Source organism: Trachemys scripta, chromosome 6 (genome assembly GCF_013100865.1).
Source record: "Trachemys scripta elegans isolate TJP31775 chromosome 6, CAS_Tse_1.0, whole genome shotgun sequence".
Lineage (NCBI taxonomy): Eukaryota > Metazoa > Chordata > Testudines > Emydidae > Trachemys > Trachemys scripta.
Window position 1 is genome coordinate 2,472,623 of NC_048303.1, and position 14,572 is coordinate 2,487,194.

The following is a 14,572-nucleotide window of genomic DNA, read 5'->3' on the forward strand; positions in this document are numbered from 1 at the left end:
GTGGGGGGGGGGGTCTTAGGAGGGGGCAGTTAGGGGACAAGGAACAGGGAGTCTTAGGTAGGGGGTGGGGTTCTGGAGGGCAGTTAGGAGCAGGGGTCCCAGGAGGGGGCAGTCAGGGGACAAGGAGCGGGGGGTAGGGGGCTGGGAGTTCTGGGGGGGAGCTGTCAGGGGGCAGGAGTGGGGAGAGGGATCGGAGCAGTCAGGGGACAGGGAGCAGAGGGGTTTAGATGGGTTGGGAGTTCTGGGGGGGGCTGTCAGGGGGTGGGGAGTGGTTGGATGGGGCGTGGGAGTCCCAGGGGTCTGTCTGGGGGTGGGGGTGTGGATAAGGGTTGGGGCAGTCAGGGGACAAGAGGCAAGGAGGCTTAGATAGGGAGTGGAGTCCCGGGGGGCAGTTAGGGGCAGGGGTCCCAGGAGGGGGCAGTCGGGACAAGGAACGGGGGGAGGGTTGGGGGTTCTGGGGGGGCGGGAAGTGGGAGGGGCGGGGCTAGGGCGGGGCTCCTCCCGTCCTCTTTTTTGCTTGTTGAAATATGGTAACCCTAGAGATGGCATATGTGATAGAAACACTGCCGGGCCCTTTGGCAGAGATCAGGGCAATGCACTGTGGTTGGCATCCCCCGGCCCTCTCCGGTCTGCCTGAAACCCACGCGGGGGTGATTGAGGGCCGGGCAGCAGGCCTGGCACTTGGGCTGCTGCTGGGGGCGTCTCTGAACTGCATTTACCGGTATTTTCCCATCACTGAATCTGGTTCCCCTCCTGTTCTTTTTATACCTGCCTGTGCTTCTGCTCTGGGCAACCTGGCTTGCTGCATGCCCTAGATTTTGGGGTACAGATCAGGATTCACGGTTGAGCACCCCCACGTGCGTCGCACCCAGGATGTGTGCGGGCCGGTTGGTTGCATGTGCTTACACAGGACTTTGCTTTGCCCGAGCAGTGCTTGGGTTTGCACTGCTTTAGCTGGCCTGGAAGCCGGTCAAGAGTCCTTCAAAAGGAGAGCGGTAATTTCAGCGTAGGGATCCCGGCTGAGCGGGGGAAACTTGGAACGGGTAAAACGCCCTCCCATAGGCCCCGCCTCCCAAACCGCGTCAGCTCGTCCCTTCGCTAGTGTCTGTCGCGGGAGAGCTGCCTTCAGCTGCTCCTTTACGTGCTCACAGAGGTATTTGGTCGTAGGTGGGATCCCAGGTCTCCCTTTGCTGCGGGTGACTGTAATGCTCTATAGAACCGCCCACATGGCCCGTCACCGAGTGGCTCCGTCCGCAGCCTGAAGTCCTGGTCCTCCCCTGGAGTGGGGCAGGGCGGCTTAACGCCCGCCTCCGTTCAGTCGCTTGTTACCCTGCCCTTCGCTGATCCTCGCTGCGGGGGCTCTGTGCGTGCCAGCATGCGGGGGCGGGGGAGACGGTGGCGGGGGGGCTGTTTAGCTCCATCCCTGCCTGCAGATGTGCCCCCCCTTTGGCCGGGATGGGGCCGTCACACTAACAGGGAGCAGTCCTGGGTTGCAGGAGAATGCTGCACCGGTGCCTAGTCCCACCTACGGTCTCTCGCAGGGCCCACTCTGGCCCTTCGGCCGAGGTCACTAGGAGAGGTGACCTCAGTATTGGCAGTGCCCCCGGGCTCCAGGGAAAGCCCTGAGTGCTGCATCAGAAGCACTTGGCGACTCCCCCCGGGCCTGTGTGTAAAGAACGTTGGTCTGGTTTTCTCCCCCTCACCAGGACTGAAGACAGCCCCGTCCTGGTTTCCCTCCTGTCCCACATCCCCCAAGGCTCTGGGTCGATGCGAGTCAATGCAAAAAACCCCAAAAGGCTGGGGCTGCAGAATTGCCCCAAACCCGATGGAGACATTTTCCCCAATGCCGCATCCTTCTGTTCATGCTGCCCCTGGGTACGCCAGTGAAGGTGTGGCTGCAGCGCCGGTGGGCGAACCCCCGCTCATCCAGCTGCTGCAGCTAACAATAGCAGATGTGGTGGCACAGGCTGGTCATTCTAGTACGCGGGGTTTGTACTTGGGTGGCTCGCCTGTGCTGCCAGGTCTTCATGGCTATTGCTACCCAGGCTAGCTAGGCTGGCACTAGCATGGCTGTGCCTGCCTGTGCTACAGTCACACCTTAATTTGGGGTGTAGACGGACCCCTAGCAACAGGAGGCAGCTGCTATCATCTGGCAGATGATCAGCAACTTCTGTCTCTCCGGGTACTAACATGGCCCCTTCCCCGCAGTAGCTGAACACCTGACAGTCACCTGTGGCGTTTGCCCTCTTCTCACCGGGCTGTGGGTGAGTTTACCCCCGTTGTGTAGAGGGGGCAAGGCATGGGAGAGGCAGTCACTCCCCCACGGTCACACAAGGAATATGGGACAGAGTCAGGAATTCAACCCAGGTCTCCAAATTCCCCGTCCCTCCCGCTGGTCCCCAAAAGGGGTTCTGGAAGGAACTGGATCGGTCCCTGGGGGACAGGTCCTTCAATGGCTATTAGCCAAGCCATTCAGGGATGCAAATCCATGCTCTGGGTGCCAGAAGCCAGGAGTGGAAGACAGAGCGGATCACTCCATAACTCCCCCAAAGCTCTGGTATGGGCCACTTGTCTGAGACAGGGTCCTGGGCAGGATGGACCGTTGGTCTGACCCCAGCATGGCAGCTCTGATGCTCTTATATTTGTTTGCTGGCAATCTCAGAAGAATGAGCCAGGACTGGCGAACTCCAGAGCACGGATCCCCCCTGAGCAGGGCTGGGGCACCCCCGCGGGTGGCTGGCTGTGTGGGAGCTGCGTGCTGGCTGCTGTCCATGTTGTACCTGCTTTGCAGCTAAGCAGAGGCCGTAGATCTCTGGGCTGAGTCAGTCTGGTGCTGTGTGAATGTAAATGTGCTCCACGCAGACCCCGGACTGCACCTGGCAGCCGAGGCGCTGGCTTTGGGCCCCCTTCAAAGTGACCCGACACAAGGCTTGACATCCAGCGCTGCTCCATGCAGGGAGCCCGGTCACGTTCAGAGAGGCTGGCTCCGGGTTTATCCCTCTGCCTCGTAAAAGCAGGTGAAAGCCGATCAAGCTCAGACGAAGTCCCCTTCCCGGCCAGTGGCTCCGCTTCCCATCGATGAGTGTGCCAAGCCGCCCTGCTCCGTGCTGACCGCACGCTTAGCCCTCTGGCTCTGCTCCCGCGGGCGCCTCTGGAACACAGGCAGAGACGAGCGTGTGCTTTGCTGGATTTCTCCCTGGTCCGTAGAGCGTAATGGGCCTTAAATCATCGCCTTGGGAAGAGAGCGCCACTTGCAGAGACAATGCGCCGCAGTGCTAGGAACAGCTCCCTAATCGTTCCCCACAGCTGGAGCATTGGCGGCGGGCAGCCAGCCTGGGACGGCAGTTCATTTATGGGCAAATAGGAACGCAATTTCAGAGTCCTCTTCTCCCTGTTCCCCTCCAGCCACAGACACGCGCTCAGCCACTGTCTGGAGGTGACAGAGAAGCACAGTGGAATGGGTTACCTAGGGAGATGGTGGAATCTCCTTCCTTAGAGGTTTTTAAGGTCAGGCTTGATAAAGCCCTGGCTGGGATGATTTAGTTGGGGATTGGGCCTGCTTTGAGCAGGGGGTTGGACTAGATACCTCCTGAGGTCCCTTCCAACCCTGATATTCTATTCTATGATAATGCTGACCTGGCGGTTTGATTTCCCTGCTTCTCACACTCTGGTACGTTCTCCGGTCAGGCTCCCCGCCAGCGGCATCGGATGTGGCGCCCGTGCGCCCGTCAGTCTCGCTCCAAAAGCTGCATTAGAGGTGGAAGAGGAGGGAGTGAGAGGGGTGGGGTGGGAGTTGGCGTCTCGTCTTCGCCAGTGTTGGTTTGAAGCCCAGCTCAGGCAGGCAATCCAGTGCCGATCACAGGGCCTGCCCAAGAGGGGTGCACGCTCCGAGTAGCACCAAGTGAGGACTGAGGAAGGCTGGAAATGCTGCTGGGGAAGGGGTAGGAACACCGTGGCGGCAGGGGCTGCAGGTCAGGGTTGAGGGACACCAACGGAGTTGAATATGGGGAGCCCAGGGCTGGACTTACAGCCGTGCTGCAGATCAGGGTGGAGGGATGTTGGCAGAGCTGGGTTAGTGTGTATGGGGGGGGGCAAGATCAAGGGGATCTGGGAGAGTTGTGCAAGTGGATATACAATTTTCCCTTTAATGCTACCCCCACTTCCCACACATGCTAACGGTGCCTTTGCGTTTCTGTGTGTAGCTGGATTTTGAGCTGTTTTGGAAGGTTCCCAGGTCTGGATACATCTCATGGCATTACAACTCCGGGCTTCCATCTAACTGAGCAAGTTAGGATGTAGGAGACTCGTTACCCCTTCCCCTCAGGGCTCCCCTGGGCCCCAGCCCAACCCTGGGGGATTTCACTGCCCTCTCCACACTCTTCAAGGCCACTGCCCGTAGTGGGGTCGGGATCCCCTCCGAGCACGGATGCATTCGCTCCAGCACTCCTGGCTGCGGCCAAAGGATGAGTTCTCCTCCTGCTCAGCCTTCTGGCATCAGCCTGCCTTCTCTCGGACACGGGTGGGAGTGTGGGGCCTGGCCTAGCTGGCTGCGGAGGATCCCACAACAGACCATCGCTCCCGTCCGCTGTCACGCAGCAGGATGGTCCCACCCACTCAGCCTCTGAGTGTCTCCTGAGGAACTCTAATGCCCGGGTCTCTTGAGGTCCCTTGGGGAACTGTCGAACACAGAGCCACTCAGTGCACTTGCATTGTCCATCTCTTTAGAGTGTAAGGTCCTCCGGGCAGCGTCCGTGCCTTGCTTCACGTTCTGCACAGTCACAATCCTCACCCACACTCCCTGTGTCCAGGTCCCGGTTTTCAAAACGATGCAAAAACAGCCGCACAGCCACGCCCCCAGCTCTGCACACACAGTTATCACGACTGTCTGCGCAAATTGCACACACAGCGTAATCAGCCATCTGTGGACCCTGGAGGTCCCTAATTCCATGGGAATCCACCTGGCAGGATGCCACAGCCCCTGGAAGCCTTGGGGTTCCCGGCTCTGAGTCAGAGCACGTGGGGAGACTGGAAGCCCAGTCTGCTGAGGAGTTGCGAGCGTGGGAGCTGGGACTCCCAACTCCGGGTCCGCCCACCAGGCAGGGTGCCGAGGGGCCAGGCGGGTGAGCTGGCAGAAAACCAGGCGAGTTTCCAATGGAAACCATCCTGGCAGGTGGGATCCAAACGCTGCCCGGCTTCCGTTGAACCTTTGCTGAAACGGAACCGTCTCCACGAAACGTTTGACTGTTGAACCAGCAAACTCCACAGAAAGCATGTCCCAGCCGAACTTTTCCAACCAGCTTTGCCACACGGAAACAGCATCTGACTGCCTGTGAATGAATGTTCCTTTGTGCGTAATCGTCATCTTCCCTGTCCGAACGCCTGGGCTTTTCCCCTTGTTCATAACCACCCGGTACCACCAGCAACAATCATCCAGCCCCCCCTGAAGCCATGGGCGTTACATCTCCTTCCCTCCCAGACACAGAGACCAACGCCAGAGAGACTAGAGATGTAGCCTCCCCAGCCCAGAGGACTAGCAGATGGGTACTGCGCAATAGGCCTCTCTAGGCAACACCACTAACATCACATAATTAGATGGCCTGACCCTGGACGCCGGTGTCCATGGATTCCCACTGCCCATCGCAATGCCAGTCTAGTCACTGCTGCCTGTGCCTGGGGGGAGATAAATGACCTGGTAGAAACCCTTAACTCCCAATTGCTGTCGCCCCCTCTGGTTGCCCGGTAGCACCAGTCCCCCAGCCGAGGAGTACCAGGCAGTAGAACAGGTTGGCGCTGTTGCTGGGGCACAGACAACTGTTGATTAAAAACCTAAAATGGGGATGATGGGCTGTGCCCCGCCCCCCTTGGGAAGGGCACTGAGATCTGCAGAGGAAAAGCCCGAATGATTGTCATGGTTAAAGCAGGTTGCAAACAAAGGGAACTCCCGGCTCCGCAGTAGGGAGGGACCCTTGTCCTGCTGAATCTACCAGCCCAAGGTCCCCCAGGAGGCTGATAGGACTAGAGTAGACGGGGCTTGGATGCCAGGTCAGTGTCCAGCCTGCTAAGCCGAGTCCCGCGAGCTCTCTCTGCCTTCATAAGCCCTGCCGTGGGAAGTGGGGCTAACGAGGAGAGGGCGGGGACTCTTCCAGCTCTAGATCTCCAAGCAGCTTCCCGGGGTGGGCAGGCCCGTGTCAGTGCCAGTGCGGTGTAGGTGAGGAAGCTGAGGCATCAAGGATTTAAAGGATGTGCCCAGAGCTGTACAGTGAGTGAGTGTCAGAGTTGGGATTAGAACCCGCGAGGTCCTGGCTCCGGAGCTGTGTTCAGGTCATGCTGTGGGGTGACTTAACTCTCAGACTTTCTTCCAGGGTAGCTCCGGGGTCTCTCTCTCTCACCATTTCCACACCCCCGAGTTCGGCTCGCTTAGACGCGCTTAGAACTCACCTCGGGCTTCTCCTTCTGTCTCCTCAGACACCCATGTCCAGTACGAGCGGCTGGGCGCGGACGTGACCATGCAGTGCGGGGCGATGGACTGGGACGCGGCCGTGACCTGGACGGCCAACGGCACCGACATCGATGAGTCCCACCTCAACGGGTCGCACCTGGTGCTGCGGAATGTCGACCTCGCACACAGCGGCCAGTACGCCTGCTACGAAGGTTCCTCGTGGCACCTCAAATACCAGACCTACCTGAAAGTGGGAAGTGAGTACGTCTTAGCGCGAGGTCCGTCGCCTCCTTGGGGATAGACCGTGAGAGCTGCACGGCCTGTTCCCTTCACGGCCCCCTCCTGGTGTCAGCTCCCTGCTGATGTATTCTGCACCGTACCCCGATAACACAACCCAGGACTGGGCATCTCCTCCCCCACACCTGGCAGCAGCCTGGCCCCCCATCATAGGGTAACTGATGCTTGGCTAACTAGGCACAAGGTGATGCTCCCCTATCCAGGCCCACATGATGGTGCAGCCCGGAGGAATAATGGACTCACGTCCGCCGTTGTGGATTGAGGGAAGGGGGAGATTCTCCCAGCAATTGGCAAAGCGTGCTTAGCTCTAAGGGGCGATTCTGGCCGCGCCGCGGTGGGGCCGTCTCAGATGAACGGCTGGAGCAAGGCATTCATGATTGTAGTTGCTGCGTGGGAGACTATGAGCGTGTGTTTGTACGTGACGGACACTAGAATTCACGGGACTCGGAGCATATAGGTGATGGCAACTGTGTATTTCACAGGATGGGATGCGTGTGTAGGTGACAATATCGGCCAAGATTCCTGGGTTCGGGCCATCCAGCCTGGTGCATCATGGGTCTTTTCTCTAAACGCTTGTTTCACCTTACGGGGTCCATCCAAGGGGCCAGCGGGGCATTTCTGATTGGGAGTGACATGAAAGGCCTCTTCAGCCTAACTCACCAGCCATGAATGGTGAACGTCAATCCGGGAGCAGCCGGGTAGCAGGGTGGCTCGCCCCTTATGGGCCGGAGGGCTGGGGCTAGCCAGCCCTCATCACAGAACGAGGGTTCAATCACATAGTTCCCTAAAAGGAGGCAAGCCCAGGAAGCTGTAACAGAGTCCGCAGAGAGTGAGGAAAGGCTCCTGCAGGGAAGACCCTGAGAGTTGCTCCAGGCCAGGAGGCCTGGGAAGGGGAAGGAAAACCTTGGGTTCTGTGGACTTATGAATGGACTGTTTGGGAGTTTGTTTTATTAGCAGTTTCTTTTATATTAATAAACCCAGTCCCCAAGGAGGGATACTTTTGCCCAAGAAAAAGCCTGCCGGGAAGTTTTATTTGCACAGTCCCAGCGGGGAAACTGAGGCAGGCTGTCTGGAGCATGACCCTGGGTCACGAGGGGGAGCTCCGGAAGCAGCCAGCCCAGTCACACGCTACCTGTGAAGTTTAACGCTGCGGCAGGATGCTGCTGTATTAATCTACACACACCCTCCGCCCGCCCCCGCACACACACATTAAACAGACATTATTCAGATTGTAAAGTGAGGGACACGCAAGTCAGGAAGTGCCAGAATTCAGGTGTAACCTTAACTCTGCCCCCTCCTATGTATGCCTTAGGATCCGGTCATTGTCTCTTTTTTCCATGGGTGAAGGACGCTTAGTAGCTAGGAGGGGCTGGTGTCCAGGGGAGAGGTGGAAGGGCTAGAGGAGCAGATGAGATGAGAATCCTTGGTGTGTGTGATGGGCAGGGACGAGGACAGGGTGTGGACCGAGGGCGGGAGGTCACGACGGATCTGTTCTTGTAGGAAGTCAGCAAGATGTTGTCCGGAGAGGGTGGGACCAGACCCGACTGGGTACAAGCGGGGGATCAAAGGCAGCAAATAAGCACTGGGGCTTTGGGCCTACGAGCCAGGGAGGTCAGAGGCATGTGGCTGCCGGCAAAGAGCATGGGAGACAGAATGAGGAGAGAACCACTTCTTGTGGGCAAAGGCCCCGCGGTGGCGGCACCTTATCAAGAGTTGCCGGTGACGGGGCAACAAGAGGGTGGTTTGCTGGGGTGATCCAGGGCTGGGGGGAGTTAGGGAGAAGGAGGGGAAATCGACAGATGAGTCAGCAGATGGGGAGGAGGGGGCGGGAGGTGGCAGAGAAGCCGTGGAGGGGCTGGATGGTGGGTTGATGAGGCCTTGTGCAGTGTAGAGGCCGAAGTGGGTGCATCATTTAGTGGCAACCCTGTTGAGTACGTGACTCTTGTTCAGGCTGGACTCACCCCTGGGGCCCGTTCTGTGCCCTCCCCCCCAATTCAGAGCCTCTCTGGCTCCAGGGTGACTTTGGGGGGCATGACACCCAATGCCGTCCCTGTGCCGGGAGAGGCACTGACGCCCATCAGAAATCCTTCCCGTTGGAAACCGGGTTGGGAGCAGCTGAGCTCTGCACGCAGGGAAAGGGAAGCTGGAGCCCAGATCTGGGGGGAGAAGGAGGGGACCTGGCTCGGCTTGTCGCCTCCGAAGGCTCCTTTCCAGCTGTGGCATAGCCGTGACTTTGCAATGGCTCTTACATCTGCTAAGCACCTCACTAATAATAATCCCCGTCAAGCCACTTAGGGGCCCGTGGGAATGGGTCGGCTTTCAAGCTTATATCCTGCTGGTTTCTATTAGCGCAGGATTTCACTCGCTCTCGGCTTTCCCTGGGCTGCGGCAGGCTGGGGAGAGCTCGGACAGTGCCGGGGCTGTGAGCCCAGCAGACAGAGCAGGAGATAAAGAAAGAAGCGAATGCCCGATGTTGCTAATGTAATTAAATATGCAAGGAACTAATCAGGTGAGATGCTTTTTCTGGTAATTAATTTAATTGCCTGGATTTTAACTGGAAGCTCTCTGCAAGTTTTTGCTCCCCCTCTCCCTCCATCACCCCCACCCTACTCACTTGCCTCTTCCTCTCAGGGAATTAATAACCTCAGTGCAGAGATGTGCTGCTGCAGAGGGGCATGTCCCTCAGTGGACAAGGGCCCCTCCTTTCACCCAGGGTGAAAGCAAGAACCGCGCCGAGCTCAGAGCCATTTTCCAGCCTGGATCTGGGCCGTGTAGAGGTGCCCCCAACCCTGCCTGAAATCCTGGCTTAGCTCAGCATTGGGGTGCACCCTATGGAGGTTGGACTCAGAATTGGGGCCCTTGCTATGGGGCCAGGACAAGAGTTGGCTCACAGCTTGGTGCTGGCACCGTCCCCGCCCTGAGCAGGGCAGGGTTCGAAGGAAGGGTGCAAATGGTCACAAAGCCCCATCCCCAGCTTCTGGGTTTGAGCCACTTCAGCCCACCGGACCCACCTCCGCCTGCAAAGGGATCTCCCATTCTGGGGACAGGCACAGTTATCCACCTCTTCAGTATCCTCTCATGTCATTGGCTGGCCGTTAAAAAAAGAGCCACTCAGGAACAGGTCCATGCCCACTGATCCTTTAAAGCCACGGCCTTTCCTTTGAGCGGGCCACGTGGAGCCACTTTCTGTGCATTGGAAATCCCGCCCCTCACGGGATGATGTCATGGCCAGGTAGTGCCCGGACGTCAACGGCCCGGATTTAAATCTGCCTGACTTGTGTGACTGCACGGCCGGGTCTGGCTCAAAGCAGCCACTCACTCATGGGAAGCGTGGATCCTTCTGGAATTGTCCATTATGGGCTTTCTTCTTCCTCCTTCTGAAGGCCCTGGCCAGTGTCCTAGATGAGGAGCGGGACTGGATGGCCCCCTGGCCCAATTGTTTCAGGCTGCGTCCCTCTTGCTGGTTGGGCCCTCACTGCCCTCACGTAGGCGAAGGTCTTAGAGCCCAGTGAACATAACAAATTGCAAAGAGATTGGAGAGTTGAGCTTCGATACAGCCAAGTGCTGCCTTCGCTGGAGTGATTCCCATTTACACCCATGCAGCTGCACAGGGCTGTGGAATCAGGACCCTTGGCTGCTCTCGGTGCTCCCAGCGGCGTCCCACTGCCCGGGGGATTTGTGCTGGGTGAGCGGGGCTAGACGTGCCAGGGGACGGGGATGCGATGGGACTTTCCATCCAGGCAATTCTCTCCTGCAGAGCACAGCTCTGTGCGATGGATCGCGCGGGGTCAGGAAGGGGGTGGACCCGGAGCGCCCCGGGGGAGCTGAGCCGTCACAGAGCAAGGCTAGAAGACAAGCTCCCAGCCGAGCCGGAGAGCTCACGCTCTGAGTTAGGCGACGCAGGGCCCGAGGGCGGGGGAGTGGCTGTAACAGAGATGTGCTCTTGAGGTTTGGCACATGGCTCTCTTTTTTATAGTCTGTTATAAAAATAATGTTAACGGGCCAGAGCGGAGAGGATCGTTAGAGGCAGAAGGCCGGCCAAAAGAGGAGAACGAGGTGTCTGTGCAAATGGGACCAGGAAGGCCTCCCAGGCAACGTGGAAGGGGGACTTGAGTTAATGGCCATGGATTCCAGTAAAGGAGCTCCTAGGTCATCCACATCCTGGAGGGAACCAAGATCTCCATCCCCGGACACATCTAGCTGGCTTGGGTCTAATCATGCCCCCATGAGCACGCTCCCGCAGCCCCTAGGAGCTGCTACGTCAGAGTCCGGATCGCCCGCCGTTCATTCTAGCCAGGGCCGCCTGCAACGGCATCCAGGTGGGAGAGCGCTGTAACCAGATGCATAGGGAGAGCGAGGGCTAGATCCCAGGTCAGCTCTCCAGAGGCTGGGGCAGGAGCGGAGAGAGGAGCCCGGGGAAGTGGCAGAGTGAGCGGGAGCCAGTCTCAGCGTGCACCATCGCGCGGCACAGCAGCCGGCCCGGAGGAATCCATCGCTCGAGAAGCCCGTTAAGCGCATGACTGTTCTTTGCTATGGGATCTGTCGAGGTGGAGCTGCCAGCTCCGCTTGTACCATGTGTCCCTAATTGCCTGCAGTGCAGGTGAGTGCGTGGACTGGAATGCAGCGCGTTGGCCTCTGCAGAGCGCCGGAGCTGGCAGGGGGCCACCCACCGGAGCTGGAGAGAAGGGCTCCGTGCCGGACTCCTTCCCTGCCTGCCTGTCACTAAATGGCTGGCGAGATGAAGGGAAAAAACATGCGGTTTGACGGAAAACGACATGGAAAAACAACCAAATTAACAGAAAAACAAACAAAACCCAACCCGGGAGGGGAGGGGAAGACAGGCAAAGCAACAGAAACCACATGTGAGCGGGGGGCCAGGATGGCCCGCATTTGTGTTCTCTGGCCTGATTAGCGGACAATCAAGCATTAGCTGCTAATAAATAATAACAACCCCCAGTTCCTCTGCCTTAGAAGTCGCTTTGCTCTTCAGCTGGGCTCCAGCTGCGGTTTGGGGCTGGGCTCCCCCCCCTCCCTTCCCTTAAAAAAAAAAAAAAGGAAGAGAGAAAGAAAAACATCTCCATGAAAACCACCAGACTACCTACTCCTTCGTGGGACGGATCCCTTGAACTCTTTGGGTGACCAGATGGCAAGTGTGAAAAATCAGAGGACTTTTTTTTTCAGGGGTTGGGGGTATAGTTGTGTATATAAGACAAAGCCCCTAATATCGGACATCTGGTCACCCTACTGCGCTGCCCCAAGGGATAGGAAGAGCCGATGAGGTGCTGCTGATCACAGGAAATGTGTCCTTCGCTCAGCTAGTGGGGACAGAGTGTGGCCCCCACCTTGCAGCTGTGTGAGTGGGCAGCTGGCGGGAGGGGGGGTGGTTGGCTCTTCAGAGTCCGGTTCAGCGTTGGGGGTGCTGTGCTGCAGGGAGAAGTGTGGGCGACTGGCTCTTAGGGTTGCCATCAGCCCAGGTTTTCCCAGGATCCAAGTAGCCGCCACAAGAAATCTGCCAGTCTTCTCGGGACATTAAAAGTCCCGGGTTTTGTCAATTGCGTGATAATACATCGCTCTGCCAAGCCTGCTCAGAGACGGGGGTAGTGCCCGCATCCCAGCCAGACGGCACCGTGCACCGATGGGTGGCCAGGACCAGCAAGCGGGTAGAAATGGGGGCAGGGCAGGGGCAGATTCATGGGGTTGAAGGGGAGGTGGCGGCACAAAGGCTGGGGCGTTGCGAGACTGAACTGCCCCCCTGCTACCTACCTAGTAGCCAGTGGGGTGTCCAACGGCAGGGGCTGGGAAGCCGGAGTCTGGGGGCCCAGAGCTGTGGGGAAGAGAGGGGCCGGGCCTGGCCTGGGAAACGGGGCTGGGCGGTGGGGGTGGGCGCAGCTGGTTGGCCAGTGCCGTGGCATGATGTGAGAAGCAGTGGGGTCTCTGCCTTGTAAGTAATAAGTAGCTCCTGGTTTTTTGTACCTCGGAGGCGGCAGCCCTACTCATAGAGTGAGCGCTCGCCTTGAAATGAGGGCTCACCCTGGGGCAGCACTAGGGGGCGCTATGCTGCTGGAGCAGTGCGGGGGGTACTCTCCCCTCTGAGTCAATGCTGACCCCAATGTCCCAGCACTGTGCTAGTGGGGCTCTGTACTGCGGGCAGGTGTGTGGGTGTGTCAGTAGGGGGCGCTCTCCCTTTTGAATCATTGCTGCCCCTAATGGCCCAGTGAGTCAGTGTCTGCTGTGGGGTGACTCTGGGGGGGCAACTTGGGAGGGGTGTTGCAGGGTGACTCGGGGGGGTGCTATAAGGTGACTTGGGGGTGCGGTGGGGCAACTGGGGGGGTGCTGCAGGGGGATGTTGTAGGGTGACTTGGGGGTGCAGTGGGGTGACTCAGGGGGTGCTGTAGATGACTCAGGGAGATGTGGGGCAACTTGGGGGGGTGCTATGGGGTGACGGGGGGTGCAGTGGGGCAACTCGAGGGGCACAGTGGGGTGACTCAGGGCATGCGCAGTGGGGTGACTTGAGGAGATGTGGGGCGACTCGGGGAGGTGCTACAGGGCGACTCAGAGGGGTGCTATGGGATGACTCGGGGTGCAGTGGGGTGACTCAGGGCGTGCGCAGTGGGGCGACTCGGGGGGTGTTGTGGATGACGGGGATGTGCGGTGACTCAAGGGGGTGCAGTGGGGCGACTCGGGGGGTGCTGTTGGACTGGGAAAGGTGCTGGGCGGACACTCAGCGAGTCTCCGTGTCCCCAGGCCCACCGTGTTCCTCAGCACGGCACTGTCTGTGCTTGGGGCTGGTGACAGCAGGTTTGGGGAACCCTGCAGGTGAGATTAACCTGGCTGTGCCTATAAGGTAGAACAGCCTGGGACCGCTGTGTTAATTGCCACCTCAATACATCAGCACAGTGTCCCCTACAGAGAGAATAACGGTGAGGCACAGGAGTGACCCACAGCTCACCAATAAACCACAGCGGTGGGAGTGTTACAGATTAGATTAGATTACTACGATGTGCTATTAATCTAAATGCAGATCATTTTCCTGGGCACACAACCCTCAGAATTCAGCCTCCAAGTCCTCAGGGCTCAAAAACTCAACCCATGAACCTCGCTGCTTGTGCACAGATTTCAGGCCCTGGAAGTGCTGAGGGCTGGGAAAGGCATGCTGGGTAAGGATATGCAAATGAATAGCCCAACCTTTAAAACAAAACAAAACATGACACCAGACCGCACTCCCAAATGCAATTAGTTCTAATGGAATTAGGAGCAGAACCAGACAAACAAACCCGTTCAAAGGCAAGGAGCGACCTCTCCACCTCGGTCCCCTGCAGGACTCGCTCGGCCCTGCCAAGGGGTGTGAGAGCGAAGGAGAAGGCCCTTTGCACATGCTGACTGAATAGGTCTAATCGCCCTCCCGCCCAGGCGCATACACATACATGTTATCACCGCCGCATTCCTTCCCTTCCCTCGCAGGCAAGCTGCCCGGCTGCAGCCTAGCAGAGTGGTGCTGTCTTGGCTTGCCGTGTACACTATGATAATCCGGGGCAGCCAATGTCAGAAACAATAAAAATATCCGTTCTTCCCGCTATAAACATGGAGCAGCTGTGAGGGCCGGGGAGGCCGGGAGCTCTGAGCCGTGCCGTGGCAAGCAGGGGACAGTGGGGGCTCATCATCAAGAGAGGAGCATTCATTAGACCCCATTGAAGGTGCTCCCGGTCTCTAAGAAGCCCAGTTTGCTAGGCCTCTCAGGAGAGCCTGTCGGTCTTGGCTAATAACCCTGTGAAATCTGACATTCCCTGCTCTTTCTGTTCCTCCAAGTGTCTCTGGGCACCTCATGGAGAGCCGATG

General features: G+C 58.4%; 1 protein-coding gene across 8 annotated transcripts in view; it reads left to right on the forward strand.

Moving 5' to 3' along the window:
• The window catches only part of CNTFR (ciliary neurotrophic factor receptor), a 438,526-nt gene that overhangs the window by 292,696 nt on the left and 131,258 nt on the right, over positions 1 to 14,572 (forward strand). For 7 of the 8 annotated variants that reach the window (XR_004646219.1, XR_004646220.1, XM_034774357.1 and 4 more), the window contains exon 4: positions 6,466 to 6,696. The exons of the other annotated variant lie outside the window; for it this stretch is intronic. Coding sequence is in view for 5 of the 7 variants with exons in the window: in XM_034774357.1 (XP_034630248.1) it covers positions 6,466 to 6,696 (231 nt within the window). In the remaining 2 variants the exon portion in view is untranslated. The remainder of the gene's footprint in view (positions 1 to 6,465; positions 6,697 to 14,572) is intronic. 8 annotated transcript variants of the gene reach the window in all.